Raw genomic sequence first — 19,969 nt, 5'->3', positions numbered from 1 at the left:
ACAAGATTCTTTACTCAGGAACAGGATGTAACCCATGCATCAAGAAATCTTTCCTGGGGGTTAACTGGGAAGCCTGCCAGATGTGACCAGTAGGTTATCAGCAGATACCTCGTCTGTCTTGTTCAACCTGTGTCCCAGGTCCTAGCACCAGGCCTGCTACTGTTTAAGTGCTTATGTGAAGTTTGTTGTTGAGAAACTAATTACCTAAAAGTTAGAACTTGACCTCTTCATTTTACCTAGGAGGTTATGAGACTTAGAGGGTTACACAGCCAGCGAGTGGCAGAGCCTGGACTTGAACTCAGTTCTGCAGAAGGCAGAATGTGTTCCTTCTTGAACATTCAAGGAAAGGGGAGGTGAAACTCCAGCTAGCGGGCTGTCCGTGTGCTTGTTCTAGGGACACCCCAGGCCGATTCCTGGGAGCTGGGCCTTCATGGTGACACAGTAAGAAAAACTCACCTATTGGCCAGGTGCAGTGGCTTACGCCTGTAATCCCAGCACTTTGGGAGGCCGAAGTGGGTGGATCACTTGAGGTCAGGAGTTTGAGACCAGCCCGGCCAATATGGTGAAACCCCGTCTCTACTAAAAACACAAAAATTACCTGGGTGTGGTGGCTCATGCCTGTAATCCCAGCTACTTAGGAGGCTGAAGCAGGATAATCGCTTGAACCTGGTGGGGCAGAGGTTGCAGTGAGCTGAGATCGCAGCATTGCACTCCAGCCTGGGCGACAAAGTGAGACTCTGTCTCAAAAAACAAAACAAAACAAAACAAAGCAAAGGAAAAGAACTACTTACCTATATTGTGGATCAACTCTGTGTCCCCACTGTACCAAATCCTTATTTATTAAAAAAAAATTTGTTTTAATTATTGCATTTACAGCAGCCTAGCTTGAAAAATGAAGCAACAGAGACATGTAGAAAGTTAAAAGGTCTCTACTTCAGTTGTAATGTCTCCAGTTCCACCATGGTATGTACATTCTTCTGGATTTTTTTCAGTGTGTATACACGTGTACATACAGACACACACAAATACACTCGTATGTTTTTTATATTGATGGGACCATTTCTCACATCTTTAATTTGAAACTTATTCTCTGCTGTCTCTGCCTGTGTCTGATAGAATGCTGGCAATGCTTTGTGATGCTTTAGGAGACACATTTGTCAGATGTGAAGACTCAGGCTTAGGAATTGTTGGGTGGTGACTGAGGCTGGTCACTCTGTGGTCTGACGCACTTTCCTACTGCCCCACTCTGGGTAGGGGTGGAAGGGCCCCTGCAGAGAAGCACCAGCTTCTGTTTTCCCATAAGTGACTCCCCTCCCTCCAATACTCACTAGGGGATATTCCATAAGCCAGGCTGTGTGATTTGGCCCCTGAGATATTCCTGGTTGGATGAGAAATCTTGGGGAGACTCCAGACTTCTCAGGCACAAAACTCCCAGAGCAGAGAGCTCCCTCTGGACTATCCCTCCCTCCCTCAATTTCCTGTTCTGCTGCCTGGTCCAGGAATCAGGATCTTAGTGATAAACCTTGGCTTCTCCCAGGCTGCAGAGTCCTGCTGGGGTGTGAGTCCTTGCTCATGGCTCATGAAAGTTCAACATCTGCTTATGGCTTCAATATTGGGCCAGATTTCGCTTCCCACCTTGAACTTCCCAAGGATGAATTGTGTGGTCCCACATGTTGGTGATCTCAGCATGACCTTCAAGGGAACAAGAACTCATGTGCATTTTTGCACAACCTGGGTGCCCCATCCCATGGCTGCCCTTGGACAGTCTCCCTCTTCATTCATGTCTCTGCTAAAAGGTCACCTCCTCCTGGAAGCCCTCCCTGATTCTCTGATTTATTGGATTGTCTGATTTATTGGATCATTGCCTGTCTCTTTACGTGTTGTGATACCTTTGACAGCCGAGCACTCACTGTTGCATCCCCAGTGCCTGGAACAGTGCCTGGCACATAGTAGGTGCTCAAGAAACATGTAGTTGCATGAACAGCCCTGAGAGGCATAGATTTATCTTTTTATTTTATAACTGAAAGAAGCCCTGAGAATCAGAAAGGTTAAGGGGTTAACTCGCAGCATTCCTGCAAAGCCTGGAGCCAGGAATCTTGAAGCAAGGCTACTTAAACTTGAAGGATTGTATAGAAATTCCCTGGGGTTCTATTAAGATGCAATCCTGAGTCAGTATTTCTGGGTTGGGGCATGGGATTCTGCATTTCCTGCCAGCTGTCAGATGATGCTCATGGCACAGGTCTGTGGACCACACTTTGAGTAACTGAGCCTTACAGTTAAAGTGCATGTTGCCAGCTCCTTCCCTTCACCTCCTCTTTTTGAGGTTCTTTCCTCTGAAGACTCCTCCTCTGTCTCCCTCTAAAGCCCCTCATTCCACATCCCATCTCCCAAATGCAATATCTGAGCCCACAGCAATTTGGGAGGCCGAGGTGGGCAGATCACGAGGTCAGGAGTTTGAGATCAGCCTGGCCAACATGGTGAAATCCCGTCTCTACTAAAGATGCAAAAAATTAGCTGGGTGTGGTGATGGGCGCCTGTAATCCCAGCTACTCAGGAGGCTGAGGGAAGAGAATCACTTGAACCTGGGAAGCAGAGGTTACAGTGAGTCGAGATTGCACCAATGCACTCCAGCCTGGGTGACAGGGCAAGACTCTGTCTCAAAAACAAAACAAAACAAAAAAACCTGAGCCTAGGAGGGGCAATACTGCCCATCGTCAAAGCAAGGACAGAGCAGAAGGAGGACTCCAGTCAGGGTCCCCTGGCTCTGCCTTCCCCATCTGGACCTTGTTTGCTCACAGCTTCCCTCAGCCTTACCCTTCATGAGCCCCCTCTGTCCTCCTACGCTGAGCTCAGCATCCAGGTTGCTTTTCCAGCTGGTCTCGTTATCTCCGGAATCTGACCCTGGGTAATCATCAGTGGGGCTGCATTCTCTGTTACTGCTTCTATCAGTCAGGTCTCAACCTAGGTCCTGGGCTGCTGGGAGGCAGGACTTGAATTCCTGCCAGGCTGGCAGTGGAGGGCAACAGGCTTCTGCCTCTGAATCTCCTAAATCTCCACTGAGAAATGGTGCACAGCATTCTCCTGGCCCACATTTGGAGGGGAACTCGAGGGTTGTTTTGGGAGAAGGCTTGGCCTCACCCAGCTCACCTGGCACCTGAACACTGCATTCCTTTACCTACCTTCCCCTGGTCTTGGAAAAGCAGGGTGACTGCAAATTTTGGGGCTCAGATCACCATTGGCTGCCCTCCAACTTACCCTCTGCCTTACGTGAGGTGCTGAGTACTGAGTGGCCGTGCTGGGTCACCTGGAGTTGGTTCTTCTACAGCTATGGTCCCCGCCAGTCCCTGGGTTTTGGTTGGCTGCCCTGGCACAAAGGAGGCATCCAGGCTGTGAGGATTGGCCAGCCCAGCCCAGCCCAGCCTCCTGAAGTGTTTCCTAGATCTGGGGCCAGGGGCAAAAACCTCCTAGCAAAGGAGGAGAGGAGGTTGTGCAGGACAAGCTTCTCCTGACAGAAGGTGCCAGGCTGGGGGTGGCAGGGCTGGATAGGGAGGGGCACTGCCCAAGACTGGGGTGGCTCCAGGGAGCTGGCCCTGGTGATGGGTGCTTGCAGGTAGCCAGAGGTAAGTTGGCTGGTGGTTCTAGACGAGGCTGTCTGGTCTCTAGTCTCCTTGATCTTGAATTTTGTGTCACTTCTCCTCTCCCCTCTCCCTTGGCCTCTTCCCCTGAGATTCCCTGAATCTCCCTCCGTGCTCTTTTTTTTTTGAGATGGAGTCTTGCTCTGTCACCCCAGGCTGGAGTGCAGTGGCCGGATCTCAGCTCACTGCAAGCTCCACCTCCTGGGTTCACGCCATTCTCCTGCCTCAGCCTCCTGAGTAGCTGGGACTACAGGCACCCGCCACCTCGCCCGGCTAGTATTTTGTATTTTTTAGTAGAGGCGGGGTTTCACTGTGTTAGCCAGGATGGTCTCGATCTCCTGACCTCGTGATCCACCCGTCTCGGCCTCCCAAAGTGCTGGGATTACAGGCTTGAGCCACCGCGCCTGGCCTCCCTCCATGCTCTTAACCGTGTTTACCCATCATCGGTCCTGGAGCTCCCCAACCCCTTTCCTAGGCCTCAGGACTTCACCCTCCATCCCCTCTGCCTTGCAGGATGTCGCTGCTGAGCCTGTCCTGGCTGGGCCTCGGGCCGGTGGCAGCATCCTCATGGCTGCTCCTGCTGCTGGTCGGGGCCTCCTGGCTCCTGGCCTGCATCCTAATGTGGACCTACACCTTCTACGACAACTGCCGCCACCTCCGGTGTTTCCCGCAGCCCCCAAAACAGAACTGGTTCTTGGGTCACCTGGGCCTGGTGAGTGGCAGGAAGATGGATCTGGTGTCCCAGGGTAGGAGGGTGGAAAGGGGCTCGAGGCTGAGGGGGTGGGCTGGGGTCTGGGACGGGAGAGAAACTCACTCATTCCTCTGCTCACTCACTCATTCCACTCCTCCCTCACTCACTCCTCTATCCACTCACTCATTCCTCTCCTCACTCATTCATTCCTCTCCTCACTCATTTCTCTACCCACTTACTCATTCCTCTCCTCACTCACTCATTCCTCTCCCTGCTCGCTCATTCCTCTCCTCACTCGCTCATTCCTCTCCTCCCTCACTCATTCCTCTATCCACTCACTCATTCCTCTATCCACTCACTCGTTCCTCTCCTCACTCGCTCATTCCTCTCCTCACTCGCTCATTCCTCTCCTCACTCGCTCATTCCTCTCCTCACTCGCTCATTCCTCTCCTCACTCGCTCATTCCTCTCCTCACTCGCTCATTCCTCTCCTCACTCGCTCATTCCTCTCCTCACTCGCTCATTCCTCTCCTCACTCGCTCATTCCTCTCCTCACTCGCTCATTCCTCTCCTCACTCGCTCATTCCTCTCCTCCCTCACTCATTCCTCTATCCACTCACTCGTTCCTGTCCTCACTCGCTCATTCCTCTCCTCACTCATTCCTCTCGTCACTCACTCATTCCTCTCCTCACTCACTCATTCCTCTCCTCACTCACTCATTCCTCTCCTCACTCACTCATTCCTCTCCTCACTCACTCATTCCTCTGCTTTGCCATGCCAAGCCTTTCTCACCTCCTTGTCTAGGCGAAGCCACTCCTGGCGTGTTTTGAATTCTTTTCCTGACTGTTTTCAGTACACTAGTGAACCTCTGATGGGTTCCTGTGGGAGAGTGGGGATTACACGGCAGGGATTCACCAATATTTCCACAATCTCCACTGCTGTACTTGAGGCCTCTTGAGCTCACTGTCTAGAACCCACTTTCTGCCTGACCCATTTACTTGTGTCCGCCCATTTCTGGGCTGCAGTTTTCCCATAGAAGGTAGCTATACACCCCCTGCCCTCACATCGTGACACAGCTGGGCCGGAAGAGAGAAGTGTGCCGTCTCCACCCTCCCCTTTGCAGGGACATCTTCTTTCTCCCCACTAAGCTGTCCCAATGGGTTGTGTTGCCCAACCTGGATACAATTTAGCCATTTACTTCCCCTTTAGAGTTATCTGTGACCCTTCAGACCCTGCCCTTTCACTTAGACCTTCTGTTCCTTTTGAGGGATTTGGCATCAGTCTGTTCATTGGCAAATGGCAGGATTGATGGGTGTGTCCGCAGGTGCAGGGGGAGGGAGCACAGGACGGACTAGCTCTGAGTCTGATGTGCAGAAGGTGCTCCCTAGTGAGAGCCGCTGTTCTTCCTGACAGGCAGTTAGAGTCACCTCTTCTCCCCTGGGGGCTGCTGAGAAAGGAAGTTCCACAGTGTGCAGACCCTTCTCCATGGGAGGACCTGGAGCCCCTGAGGCCCAGCCAGGACATAAAAGGATGTGGGGACCAGCCCTGGGAACATGTCCTGAGGCCACGTTGCTGCCCACACACCACCCTTGTGGAGCCCACCCCACATGACTGTGTGTGAGCTGGAGCCACTTCCAGGATGAGAAAATCCATCCTCTTTATTCAAGGTGGACTTCTTCATGAACAGATAGTATGTCTTCTCCCTGTTCCCCGGGATGTAGCCTTGGAACTTAAATACTGCCCCCAAGAGAAAGGAGCAGGAGGGAGTGGAGATTACCCCTATGTGTGCAGAATCTGGACATGCTGTTCATGGCAGAGGCTGTGCCACCTCTGAATCCTGCAGTGGGACCTGCTGTGGCTCCTCCTGGGAAATGTATTTTTTTCTCCAGAGTAATAGAATTAATATGATATCAATATCCACATCTATCTATCTATCTATCTATCTATCTATCTATCTATCCATCCATCCATCCATCCAGCCATCTGTCTATGATCTATCTACTCTATGGAGAGACAGAAGAGGCCACTTATTATAGGAATTGACTTGTGTTCATGGAGGCTGAGAAGTCCCACTCTATGCCTTCCACAAGCTGGAGAATCAGGGACACTGGTGGTGCAATTCCGTCTGGGTCCAAAGCCCTGGGAACCTGGAGTTCTAATGTCCGAGCGTAGGAGACGATGGATGTCTCAGCCACAGAGGAGAAAACAAATTCACCCTTCCTCCACCATTAGTTCTACCTGGACCCTCAACAGATTGGATGATGCCAGCCCAGGCTGGGAAGGGGAGATCTTCCTTCCTCAGTTTACCTTCAGATGCTAATCTCTCCTGAAACCCCCTCACGGACATACCCAGAAATAATGTTTGACTGGATCTCTGGGCATCCCTTAACCCAGTCAAGTGGACACCTACGATTAACCATCCCAGGAGGTGATGGCCCTTGTCTTGCTTGCAGGTCACCCCTACGGAGGAGGGCTTGAGGGTCCTGACCCAGCTGGTGGCCACCTACCCCCAGGGCTTTGTGAGGTGGATGGGTCCCATTTTTCCCATCATCAACTTGTACCACCCCGACATCGTCCGATCTGTCATCAATACCTCAGGTACTCCTGCAGAACTTGTGGTGGTGGGCACAGGAGAATGTCGGAGGGCTTCTAGATCTCCTCATCCCCAAAGCTTCTGTGCAGCCCCTGTAGGACTCAGCCCCTTCCTTCCTGCTTCTCTCTCAGCCACCTTCCTCTTTCCTTGCTGGATTCACCAACCCCAACCTCAGTGTCTTTTCTCTCTGCTGCCATCTTCCTCACCTCCCTGTTGTTCTGGGAACCACTGGGGCCCTGAGAAGCTTTAATCCAAGACCCTGTCCTGGAGGAACCCCCAAACTTGAAGAGATGGATCGGTACAGAGACTTCATAGGGTTAGAAATGGGCCAGGAGGAGACGGGCTGTGACAGATCAGAGGAGAACAAGATTTCTACTGGGGCATGCTAGAAGACTTCCTGGAGGAGGAGTAGCAGGAGCTGGGTCTGGAATGATGAGTGATAATTATTTTGAAGCAGAGGCAGGGTGATGCAGTGGGCATTGTTAGTATTCAAGGCTCCTGGCCAGGCCTGGCATTGACTTTGCCCTTCTGCAGGCTCAGAGCAATGAGAAGGAGTTGTGGCTGGTGGAAGATCTGGGCTGCTATTTCCATGACATTCTCCTCTTGTGGGTCAATTCCTTCTAACCCCATCCTGTGGCACTTCCACCATATGCTCATTGCCCTCCTGCTCCAGGCCCCAGGAATCTCCCATAGGAGACCCCACCCCAGCCTGGAGCCCTACCCTTGCCCTCTGCCCTTCCCATCTTTGGACAGGCCAGGATGAGCAGCAGAAGGGGTATCACCGCACAGAGACCATGGCTCAGGCCCCAAAATGCTGCGTGACTCTGGGCAGGTCCATGGCTCTCTCTGGCTGCTGAGGTATCTTTTCATTGTGAGTGGTAGGAACTCAACCCCATGAAGTCTAAGCCATTAAAGAGAACCTACTGACTGCAAAGACCAGGGAGGATGGCCTTCAGGCACAACTGGACCCAGGTCTCACCTAATATCATCAGAATTCTGTCTTTAACTCTTATTCTGTAAAGGTGTTTTCTAGAGTATTGACTTATGCTTGGGTGTTGCAGAACATGTTGGACCATGTACGAGCCATGTCAAGGCATGCTTAGCATGCTGTACCATGTTAGGGCGTATCATTGCTCTATAGTGCTATTGCAGCCTAGTCCAGCCTCCTTTATGCCCCCCACCCTCCTTTCTTCCTCTGCCCATGGCCTCCTTCCTGCTATGCTGGGCTTGGAGAAAAGAAGTCCCAACCTCTGTCTGGGAGCCACCCTCCATACCTAAAGTCCCTCCTCTATCCTCTCCATGGATCCTGATGGTCTTCATTCATGTCAGATGCCATTACAGACAAGGACATAGTCTTCTACAAGATGCTGAAGCCCTGGCTGGGTAAGTAACTGTAGGTGGACGGGATGGGGACCAACTTTCGTGCCCAGGGGAAGGTTCTGCCTTTGCCCACAGCCCTTGGCTGCCCTACTAGGGGATGGGCTCTTGTTAAGTGCTGGTGACAAGTGGAGACACCACCGTCGCATGCTGACACCTGCCTTCCGTTTCAACATCCTGAAGCCCTATATAAAGATTTTCAGCAAGAGTGCGAACATCATGCATGTGAGTGCTTTGAACTCAGGGTCCCAGCTGCAGCCTTGGGGTGGGGGGAACACGTACAGATTGGGTCTGGGATGTTGGCTCTCCTGGGTGGGTTTGGGGCCATTGCTCTTCCTCTCTGTGCCTTGATTTCCCCATGAGGCTAATAATCCTTACTAAAAGGTGGTAGGAGCATGTGATGGACTCATGTCTCTGACACTTAGTAGGTGGTCAAAAGGAGTCAATTTCCACATTTTTCTCACAGAAGCCCTGTAAACTCAAGAAAGGAAGGATGACACTTGCATAGTAGTCATTGCTGAGTACAGATCACTTCAAAACTAATTGGTTTAGAGCAATAAAGGTTTATATTTGCTAACAAGTCTATGGGACAGTTGGCCAGCCCTTCTGCATGTGGATGGAATCCCTCAAGGTATAAGAGCAGCTGTGGGTCAGGTAGGCAGCTTTGCTTGTACCAGCTCAGTTCTCTCACATGTTTGGAGCTTTGCTGGTTTCTGGCTGATTTAGGATGGCCTCAGCTGGGACACCTGGACTTTTCTCCATGTGATTCTCTGCCTCTAGATGACACCCCAGGATTGCTCACATGGCAGAGACAGGATTCCAAGGCAGTGAGAGGAGGATGCAATGCTTCTCATTAGTTATTATTATTTATTTTATTTTTGAGATGAAGTCTCGCTTTGTCTCCCAGGCTGGAGTGCAGTGGTGTGATCTTGGCTCTCTGCAACCCCTGCCTCAAGCAATTCTCCTGCCTCAGTCTCCCAGGTAGATGGAATTACAGGTGACCACCACTACGCCCAGCTAATTTTTTGTATTTTTAGTAGAGACAGGGTTTCACCATGTTGGGCAGGCTAGTCTCGAACTCCTGACCTCAAGTGATCTGCCCTCCTCGGCCTCCCAAAGTGCTGGAATTACAGGCATGAGCCTCTGCACCCAGCCAGCTTCTCACTAGTTATGGCCTTATCATTTTTGCCACATTCTATTGGCCAAAATAAATAAATAAATAAAACATCCACCATGAATCAATGTGGGGCAAAATAGACTCCATCTCTTAATGGAAGTAGCTAAAAAATCACATTGCAAAAGAGGTGGATGTGGGGAGAAGGGAAGAAATGGGGCCAAGTGTTTTGTAAAATAACTAGGATTTTCTTTTTCTCCTGTGAGCTGATAAATTAGCTTGTTACTTTTGCATGGATTCTGCCAGAAGACACGAGACTTCTGGGTCAAACACAAAAGTTTATTACGCATGTCTCAGCAAGTGGCATGTGCATCTTGTTGTTTTGGATCCTTTCTCTAAGCCACTCAGATTCCCTGGGGTGATAAGGTGGGCTTCCATAGATGCCTGCCATGTAGTACACTGCATGATGGGGAGGAGTATTAGGCTTAGGGAATCTGCTTTTAGAGCAAGCAGAATAAGCCTATGTGTGTCCCAGAGGAGTGATTACCTTATACCCCAACGTTGTTCTCTGCAAACACAAGACTGAGAAATAACCCAGATTAAGAACCTCAGGGTTGACCAGGTATGGGAGCTCCTGCCTGTAATCCCAGCACATTGGGATCTCTTGAGGTCAGGAGTTCGAGACCAGCCTGGCCAACATGGTGAAACCCTGTCTCTACTAAAAATACAAAAATTAGCCAGGTGTGATGGTGTGTGCCTGTAACCCCAGCTACTCAGAAGGCTGAGACAGGAGAATTGCTTGAACCTGGCAGGTGGAGGTTGTGGTGAGCCAAGATCGTGCCGCTGCACTCCAGCCTGGGCAACAGAATGAGACTCCATCTCAAAAACAAACAAACAAACAAACAACAACAACAAAACTTCAGGATTTTGCATTCTTGGCATGCTCAGTTCAGGGGGATCACAGGAACTTTTTTTTGTAATCAATTTATAACAATGAAGATGACTCAAGCTAATATTTGTTGAGAACTCATCATATGACAGAAATGAGCTAATATGCCCATTCCATGGTATATGTGGTCTCATTTAATTTTCACAGCCCTGTGAGGTAGAGGATATTTTCCACCCCACCCACCCCCCCACCCACCACCATGACAAATGGTGAAACTGAGGGCCAGAGAGGTTAGGGAGATTTCCCAAGTTCACCCAGCTTGTCAGTGAGTCTAAGAGAGGGGGAGAAAGGGTTCTAGCCTGGCTCCCTGGCATCAAAGCAGGTCATCTTGATTGCTATTGAGGATTTGACAGGTGAGACCTAGAAGAAGGCTATGAGTTGACCAAGGGTACACACAGCTTAGGAATCACAGCTGGGGCTTGAACCCAGACGTAGGATCTTCATCTCCTAATAGTAACAGCTTCCACTCTCAGCCAAGCCTAGTCCTCCCTGGGGATGGGAGTCTGGGACGGAAAACCAGGAGCCTGCCTCTGTGGGAGTCCATCCTGGTGGCTGGGGTTGCAGGGGCACTCAGAGGAGCCAGGGCCTGGCCCCAGCCCTGTCCCCTTCTCTGGCCAGGCCAAATGGCAACGCCTGGCCCTGGAGGGCAGCACCCGTCTGGACATGTTTGAGCACATCAGCCTTATGACCCTGGACAGTCTGCAGAAATGCATCTTCAGCATTGACAGCCATTGTCAGGAGTGAGTTCTTGCCCCACAGCCTGGGAATATGGGATGGATGCGGGAGCAGGGGAAGGTGGGGAGAGCAAAGTCCAAGGAGACAAGAAGAGCCTTCCTGGAGAGATGATGAGAACTGGGCATTGAAGGACAAAGAAGGAGAGAAGGAACGAGAGAGAGCGCGAGATAAAGAGAAGGTTCCTCCAAACAAGTGGAACTGTTTGGGTCAAGGCAAGGAAGCTAAGATGAGCACAGCATGTGCAACAGGGAGTTGGGAGACACTTGGAAATGAGGGTGGAGGGGTTGGCAGTAACTAGATCTTAAGGATCTTGGAAAGTCAAAGGGAGATTAATTTTGTTCAAGGTTCCCAGGGAGCCATGGGAGGTGTTTGAGCAGATGAGCATCATGGTCAGTGCTGAGCTGGGACATTGGACTCTGGGACTCTATGGAAGATTGACTGTTGTGTAGATGCAGCATGCAAGGAGGCCAGGGAGAGCAGGTCTGAGTTTGGTGGAGAGAATGGGGCAGATTTGGGAGAAACTGGGGAATAATAGGCAAGAGCAGATGTTTTGTAAGAGAGAGAGGAGATGCCCATAACGGCCAAGCTGTGACCTGAGGACCTGAGGCAGGAGGCAGCTCACGGAGAGTGGGAGGCAGAGAGTGAAGTGTGCTTGCAAGGCACCCCTTTCTGCATGGAATGTGGTCCTGGGATTCTGGCTGGAAGGTGCTTCCAGGCTTTCATGTGTGTAAGGAGTTGCTTCCTCTCTCTGAACTGGCCCTGCAGGAAGCCCAGTGAATATATCGCCGCAATCATGGAGCTCAGTGCCCTTATAGTGAAACGGAATCACAAGTTCTTCCTGTACAAGGACTTCCTGTACTTCCTCACTCCCTGTGGACAGCGCTTCCTCAGGGCCTGCCGACTGGTGCACGACTTCACAGATGCCGTCATCCAGGAGCGGCGCCGCACCCTCACTAGCCAGGGTGTTGATGACTTCCTGCAGGCCAAGGCCAAATCCAAGACTTTGGACTTCATCGATGTGCTCCTGCTGAGCAAGGTGGGCTTCTCTGGGATCTGAATTCAAGAAGTAAAATGGAGCTTCAGGCCAAAAGTCAGATTGAAGGACTGAACTTGATCCAGAAGGCACTAAGGAGCCATGGAAGATGCTTGAGGAAGGGAGGGACAAGTCAGATAAGTTTTAGAGGTGATTGCATAGAAAGCTGCATGGAGGCCTGGCGCGGTGGCTCAAGCCTGTAATCCCAGCACTGTGGGAGGCCGAGACGGGCGGATCACGAGGTCAGGAGATCGAGACCATCCTCGCTAACCTGGTGAAACCCCGTCTCTACTAAAAAATACAAAAAACTAGCCGGGTGAGGTGGCAGGCGCCTGTAGTCCCAGCTACTCGGGAGGCTGAGGCAGGAGAATGGCGTAAACCCAGGAGGTGGAGCTTGCAGTGAGCTGAGATCCGGCCACTGCCAGCCTGGGCGACAGAGCGAGACTCTGTCTCAAAAAAAAAAAAAAAAAGAAAGCTGCATGGAAAGCTGCCTGGGAAGAACAAACAGGAGGCCGGGAGGAAGCCTGTGGGGGTATATTGGGAAGTGACAAGGGAGGGATTTTTCTGGGATAATGGGTCTTCAGGGACTGTTTCAGTTTAGACTCCAGTGACCCCAGAGCTAGTGTGATTGGGGTTCTTGTCTCCAGGATAAAAATGGGAAAGCGTTGTCAGATGAGGACATAAGAGCAGAAGCTGACACTTTCATGTTTGGAGGTGAGTGTCCCAGTCTGGGACTACAGTGGCAACAGGGGTCTCTCCACTCCAGGGAAGTGGAGGGCTGGCCCTGAATCACTTCATTCTGCCCAACCTCTCCCTCCCCTCAACCTTCCTGAGAGCCTCACTGTGTGGGAGCTGTCCACCCTCTGGGTGCTGAAGCAGTCCAGAGATTCAAGCTTGCCTGGCTGACCCTCAGGCCATGACACCACCGCCAGTGGCCTCTCCTGGGTCTTGTACAACCTCGCGAGGCACCCGAAATACCAAGAACGCTGCCGGCAGGAGGTGCAAGAGCTTCTGAAGGACCGTGAGCCTAAAGAGATTGAATGGTGAGTGCAGGTGCTGGTGGCTGTTTCTGAGTCCCTCTCGTTGGTTCTTCTCCACAGGTAGGGGAAAAGGGGAGAATCTTTTTGATGATTCTGCCATTGTTGCCATTCTGTCTGTCTCATTAGTTTTATATTTGGTAGTGGGAATAGGCGTAGAGCCCAGAAACAGGGCTCTACTACTCTACCTAGCGGGGGCTAGCAAGGGTAACATTGCATGCTTTGGGGACAGAATGGTCTGGGAGTCCATATTTATTTCCCCGCTAACTTGCTATGCAACATTAGTAAAATCAATTCCCTTTTCTGAACAACTTTTCTCCTTTGTAAATTGGGGGTGTGGGGAATTGCTGTCCCACAGGGCTGCTTGGAGAATTAGTGGCAAAAACTGCAATGACTTTTGGACCAATCTAATATTATGATTTATCAAAACATTCTCTTATCAATGCATGTTTGTATACTTTCCAGCCTTTTGGTATGAAAGACATGATGTGTTGAATATCGGTGTGCCATGATCATTGCTGACGTGTCATCTTTGTAGAACAAATTCCTAGAAGTGCAATTGCTGACCCAAAGACCTTTTGAGTTTTACAATTCAATAGCTCTTGGGAAGTCTACTCCTACACACAGATTTTGAGAATGCCATACTTCCTCATAACCTCATCAGAAGTGCCTATTATGAAACTAAAACATTTGCCAATCTGATAGGTGCAATGTAATATTTTATTATTTTAATGAACACAACTTTAAATATGGGTGGAGTTGAGCACTGTTTTCACCTGCTGATGAGCCATCCATCTCTCTTTTTCTGTGAAGTGTCAGTTTTTGCATAATTTGTTTTTTCTACTTTGGGTCATACTAGTTTTCTTATTTATTTATAAAAACTCTTTACATATTAAGAACATTATTTCTTTTTTCTCTTATGCAAAATTTTTCCTGGCATTGTCTTGGACTTTATTTTTGTTTTTGGTTCATTTATTTGTCACCAAATTTGTTAATTTTTTCTTTTATAATTCCTGTTTGTGTTTCTGAAAAAATTATTTAAAAAATCCTTTTATACTCTAATAGTAAAATGCAAAACTCTTGTTTGACTTATTCTAATAGGCTTATGTATTTTTTAAAGTTTACTTATTTAACATTTTGTCAATATTTTTCACATTTATAAATTTTTCCCTTTGAAATCTATGTTGGAATCTATTTTTTCTCCAAATGTCTAATTGTCCCAACCAAGTTTAATGAATACTTTGTCCTGTGTCATGATTCTAAATAACAACAAATTCACAAGAAACTATATATATACATATACGTATATATGTATATACGTACATATGTATATACATATATACGTGTATATAACTATATATGTATATATGTGTATATACATATATACACATATATGTGTGTATATATATGGTTTTATTTGTTGCCTTCATTTTGTTCTATTTATTATATAGTCCTACATGAGCAACATGAAGTCTACTTTTAAAAACATATTCATATTTGGTATAGTTTCTCTCTGTCTCATTTCTTTGCGTTTACAGTTTTTTTTTCCCCTCGAGTTCTTATTTTTTCCATTTGAACTCTGTGATCAGGCTAGTTAGTTTGATAAATACTTTTGAAAATTTTAATTAACAAATTTTTTGGATGTTAGGTGCTAATGTTTGAATTAACGATGTCCCTCAATTCATGGCAAATTCTCATCATTTTTCTATGCAGTACGTATTTCTTCCCATTTGTCTCAAATCTCTACTTTCAGCTCTCCAGCAATATGATTACAAAATGACGGATACTTTTATTTGTAAAATTTGTTGTTAGGGTGGATACATTTTAAAATTCTATATATGTGTTTATTTCACAGATGTGCTGGTTCTTACCTTTTCAGAAATATAGTACTATGATTTGTGCTACGTTTATAGCACCGTGGTTTTGTGCTATGTAAATGTAGCACTATGATTTGCAGCACTGTTGTCCTAAGTATATTTCTCCTCTTGCTTTTAGCTATGATCTAGTCCTTTTCTCTTCAGTTCTGTAGTGGATACCTGGACTGCTTCTATGTCTCCAGTGCAATGACCATCTTTGTGCGTATCTCTTTATCTACATGTCTGATAATTTCTCTGGGATCTACAGTTGGAAACCAGCTTGCTGGGCTGTAAAACACACATCTTTCCTTGGCCATGTCCTGGTGGTTGCCTTCCATATTGGCAGCTTCTGTGCACCCCACTATCAGTGCATGTGACCCCTCTACCCACACTTCAGTCAACCCTTGGCAACACCTACCTTTGGCCATTCTAGCCTCGAATAGATGTGAAGTGGTATCTCATTGTCAGCTAGCTCTCATTTCTGTGATAGCCAGTGACTTTGAGCATCTCCTCTTAAATTTCTCATGTTTGAGCATTGTCTACTTTTTCACTTGGGTCACCTGTTTGTTCTCTTGCAGATTTGCAGGAATTCCTGACATATTCAAGATATCGTTCTGCATATCTATCTGTGTATCTATCTATCTATCTATCTATCTATCTATCTATCTATCTAGCTATCTATCTATCTATCATCTATCTATCTATCTTAGGCATCTTCTTTGAATCTCTTATCTCTCATTGGAATGTTAATTGGGTCCACAGTATCTTTTATTGCACAGAAATCCTTAATTTGCATGCATATTTATCCTTTATATTTTATCTTGTTTAAGCTTTTGGGGTTTTAAGAATTCCTACACCTAAGTCACAAAAATGTCTCCTGTGTTATCATCTTTTAACGTTATACTTTTACCTTTCTCATAAAGGAAAAGACTCCGCCCTATATATGCAGTAGTAAAGAACCTGTTTCTCTTTGTTCACACATTTCCAGTGGTCTGAACAACTTCCACCACACTATCCATTTTCCAGGGGTGTGTGAACCTTCCTTTAGCAGATGTTAAGTTTCCCCCTTTTCACATGCCTGATTCTGAGCTCTCTACTCTGTTCTATGGACCTGTTTTTCTGTTCTTGCAGCAGTCCCACAGTTTTTTAAAAATTATTTTATTTTTATTAGCATGCATTTGTAATATTTCTTAATATCTGGAAGCTTGGGTTCCCCTTCTTCAATCTTTTACTTAAAAATTAATCTAGCTAGGGCAGGGCGCGGTGGCTCACGCCTGTAATCTCAGCACTTTGGGAGGCTGAGGTGGGCAGATCTCTGGAGGTCGGGAGTTCGAGACCAGCCTGGTCAGTATGGTGAAACCCCATCTGTACTAAAAATACGAAAATTAGTTGGCTGTGGTGGTGCACACCTGTAATCCCAGCTGCTTGGGAGGCTGAGGCACAATAATCTCTTGAACCCAGGAGGTGGAGGTTGCAGTGAGCTGAGATCAGGCCACTGCACTCCAGCCTGGGTGACAGAGTGAGAACCCATCTCAAAAAAAAAAAATTGACCTAGCTCTTGATGAACTTTAAAATTCTTTCAATTAGAAGAAGATTTCAAAGCTCGCAAAAGAATCCAGCTAGATTTTTTATTAATTGCATGAAGTATATTGATTAATTTAGAAAGAATTGACACCTTTACAACATATGGTCATCCCACCCTACAGTGTGAAGTGGAGATTGTTTATTCAAGTAACCTTATAAGCCCTTTGTAGAGATGTTTTTTCCCCTGCTTTTGTTACCTCTTTATATAATTTTAAATACTTTTTCACACAAACAAATGAACACTTTTGTTTTTGAGATGGAGTTGCTCTGCCTCCCAGACTGCAGTGCAATGGCATGATCTTGGCTCACTGTAACCTCTGCCTCTTGGGTTCAAGGGATTCTCCTGCCTCAGCCTCCTGAGTAGCTGGGACTACAGGTGCCCACCACAATGCCTGGCTAAGTTTGTATTTTTAGTAAAGATGGGATTTCACCATGTTGGTCAGGCTGGTGTTGAACTCCTGACCTCAAGTGATCCACCTGCCTCAGGCTTCCAAAGTGCTGGGATTACAGGAGTGAGCCACTGCACCCCACCAGAATGAGCACTTTTAAGAGACACCCTCTGAATATTGTTTTGCTCAGAAATACCTCTAAAAACACCAGGTCAATTTTTCTTCTAGTAGTTTTGTGACTTTGGTTTTCTAATGCTTACATCTTTGTTGCTTCTGGAATTAATTTTGTTATAAGACTGAGGGTCAGAGGGAGGTGGTGAGAGGGTCTCCAGGGGCAGCAGGAGGGCTGTGTTTGCTCCCTGGATCATTGTTGGGTGTTTCCTTAGGGACGACCTGGCCCAGTTGCCCTTCCTGACCATGTGCCTGAAGGAGAGCCTGAGGTTATATCCCCCAGTCCCCGCAATCACCCGTGGCTGCACCCAGGACGTGGTGCTCCCAGACAGCCGGGTCATCCCCAAAGGTGCCCACCATGGCAGGGGAGGAGGGTCCTTGGCAGGGCGGTGGTCCCAGCAGGCAGCTTGGACCTTGTCCTGACTGTCATCTCCTGCATGACAGGGAACGTCTGTAGCATCAACATCTTCGCAATGCATCACAACCCCTCAGTCTGGCCAGACCCTGAGGTGCTGCCCTTCCCTGCTTCTCCATCCCCGGGGCCTGGACAGGGGAGGGGTCTTGTCCTGGAAAACCAGATACTCTCTCTCTGCTCCACCCATATCTGTCTTATGTGGGGGTGGCTGGGTGTCCTGAGAAGCCCCACCAGCAGCCCTAACTTGCCCCCAACCCAGGTCTATGACCCCTTCCGCTTCGACCCAGAAAACACCCAGAAGAGGTCACCTATGGCTTTTATTCCTTTCTCAGCAGGGCCCAGGTGAGGCCAGGGGGTGTCTGAGGTGGGCATGGGCTGAGGATGGCACACATAGCTGCCTTGTCAGATGCCTGACTTGTGGGACCACGTGTTTTTGTGACAGGAGTTTTAAAGAAGATCCTAGGAAAAAGGGTGTGCTCAGAGCCTCCTGCCCCATCTGGTCTTATTTGGGGCTGGGGTCTGGGCTAGGCTCTGGGAATATGCAAGCCCACATGGGGGTCCCAGGCACAGTTTCCCCCCTGTCTGCCCCTCAAGGTGATCTGGGTGGGGTTGGGGGTCCCGGGCCTGGTTTCTGGCGCACTGGGGCTGGGATCTGGGTCCTGGGTACAGTCAGACCCCCCACCCTGGCCCCCAGGAACTGCATCGGGCAGTCGTTCGCGATGGCAGAGATGAAGGTGGTCCTGGCGCTCACACTGCTGCGCTTCCGCATCCTGCCGGAACACAGGGAGCCACGCAGGACGCCGGAGATTATTTTGCGTGCAGAGGACGGACTTTGGCTGCGAGTAGAGCCCCTGGGCTGAGTCCTGCAGTGACCTACCCACCTACCTTTGCATCACTTATCTCTGCAGCAACTACCTTTTCAGATTCCCGAGAATAAATCTGTGCTGGCCCCTGTGCCTGAGTCCCGCGGAGAGCCAGTAGGGGGCGGTTGAGGACTGCAGGGATCTAGGACCTGGTTGGGAAGAGGTGGGGAGATGTCTCTGAGCCCAAGACCTTGACTGCCTCTCTGGGTGAGCACAGGAACGCCGTTCTGAGGGCGGGTTCTCCAAGAGCCTAAATAAAGACTGCCCCCACCCCCACCAAATAAATGTGTATTCTGATATAACTTTTTGCCAATTTAGAATCCCTGTTTTTTAGCTAGGTCCATAGCAGCCTGAAATACAGATCACATTTGAAAGCCTTTCTTGAAGCTCAATTTTGTTAAGTGACTGTGGCTGTCCCATGTGGAGAAGCCAAAGATTATGTGGTAATTCTGGTAACCTTTCTTAAGAGAAAGCTGCGACAGTCTCTCTGCTCAGTCCTCCCTTCTTCTTTCCTTTCTTGAAAGATTTTTTTTTTTTTCTTTGAGACAGGGTCTCACTTGTCGCTTAGGCCAGAGTGCAGTGGCTCACTGCAACCTCCACCTCCTGGGTTCAAGTGGTTCTTCTGACTCAGTTGCCCGAGTAGATAGAATAACAGGTGTCTACCACCACACCCGGCTAATTGTATTTTTAGTAGAGATGGGGTTTTCCTGTGTTGGCCAGGCTGGTCTCAAACTCCTGGCCTCGAGTGATCAGTCCACCTCAGCCTCTCAAAGTGCTGACATTGCAGGTGTGAGAGTAAAAATTCTTGAGTTTCAATTTTTATTTTAGAATCAGGGGCTAACATACAAATTTATTACAAAGGTATATTGCATGATGCTGAGGTTCAGAGTATGAATGACTCCATCACCCATGTAGTGAGCATAGTATCTAATAGGTAGTTTTTCAGCTTTCCCCCCTCCCTGCTTCCCCTGTCTAGTAGTCCCCAGGGTCTGTTGTTCCCATCTTTATTACCATGTGTATCCAATGCATAGCTCCCACTTATAAGTGAAAACATGTAACATTTTGTTTTGTTCCTGCATTAGTTTGCTTAGCATAATGGCCCCCAGCTGCATCTGTGTTGCTGCAAAGGACAAGATTTTGTACTTTTTAATGACTGCATAGTATTTCATGGTGTATTTCTACACATTTTCTTTATCCACTCTACCATTGATGGGTGCCTGTGTTGATTCAACATCTTCGCTATTGTGATTAGAGCTGTGATAAACATGTGGGTGCATGTGTCTTTTTGGCAGAATGATTTATATTCCTTTGGGTGTATACCCAGTTGTGGGATTGCTAGGTCAAATGGTAGTTCAACTCTCAGTTCTTTGAGAAATCTCCTAACTGCTCTCCACACTCCACTAGCTTAGTGGCTGAACTAATTTATATTCCCACCAACAGTGTGTAAATGTTCCTTTTTATCCATAGCCTTGGCAACATCTGCTATTTTTGACTTTTTAACAAATTGCTTGCAAGATTGATATGGCAT

At 48.2% G+C, this 19,969-nt stretch overlaps 1 protein-coding gene across 4 annotated transcripts; it reads left to right on the top strand.

The window, feature by feature from the left end:
- Positions 1–921: 921 nt before the first annotated feature.
- Positions 922–19,721, top strand: LOC117076173 (cytochrome P450 4F8). 4 transcript variants are annotated; one of them, XM_033199341.1, is made up of 13 exons: positions 922–963; positions 4,149–4,347; positions 6,779–6,923; positions 8,248–8,301; positions 8,393–8,520; positions 10,977–11,098; positions 11,859–12,129; positions 12,774–12,840; positions 13,040–13,169; positions 17,379–17,512; positions 17,608–17,672; positions 17,838–17,920; positions 18,273–19,720. In XM_033199341.1, exons 1-13 carry the CDS (start codon positions 944–946, stop codon positions 18,436–18,438), a joined length of 1,584 nt encoding a protein of 527 aa, XP_033055232.1. In that variant the 5' UTR covers positions 922–943; the 3' UTR covers positions 18,439–19,720. The 4 variants fall into 4 exon arrangements, with proteins under 4 accessions (XP_033055232.1, XP_033055233.1, XP_033055231.1 ...); XM_033199342.1 differs by lacking the exon at positions 922–963 and adding an exon at positions 3,454–3,515 and having other exon boundaries at positions 18,273–19,721; XM_033199338.1 differs by lacking the exon at positions 922–963 and having other exon boundaries at positions 4,012–4,347; positions 8,412–8,520.
- The last annotated feature ends 248 nt before the right edge of the window (positions 19,722–19,969 follow it).

This window comes from Trachypithecus francoisi, unplaced genomic scaffold (genome assembly GCF_009764315.1).
Source record: "Trachypithecus francoisi isolate TF-2019V2 unplaced genomic scaffold, Tfra_2.0 Lachesis_group5, whole genome shotgun sequence".
Classification (NCBI taxonomy): domain Eukaryota; kingdom Metazoa; phylum Chordata; class Mammalia; order Primates; family Cercopithecidae; genus Trachypithecus; species Trachypithecus francoisi.
This window is presented reverse-complemented; position numbering and strand designations above follow the sequence as displayed.

Bases quoted from the DNA above. Each gene is read 5' to 3' on its own strand.
- LOC117076173 (XM_033199338.1), top strand. From the start codon at position 4,053: ATGCTCTTAACCGTGTTTACCCATCATCGGTCCTGGAGCTCCCCAACC. The intron at 12,841-13,039 runs GTGAGTGTCCCA...GCTGACCCTCAG, and splicing joins TGACACTTTCATGTTTGGAG to GCCATGACACCACCGCCAGT. The intron at 17,673-17,837 runs GTGCTGCCCTTC...CCCCCAACCCAG, and splicing joins CAGTCTGGCCAGACCCTGAG to GTCTATGACCCCTTCCGCTT.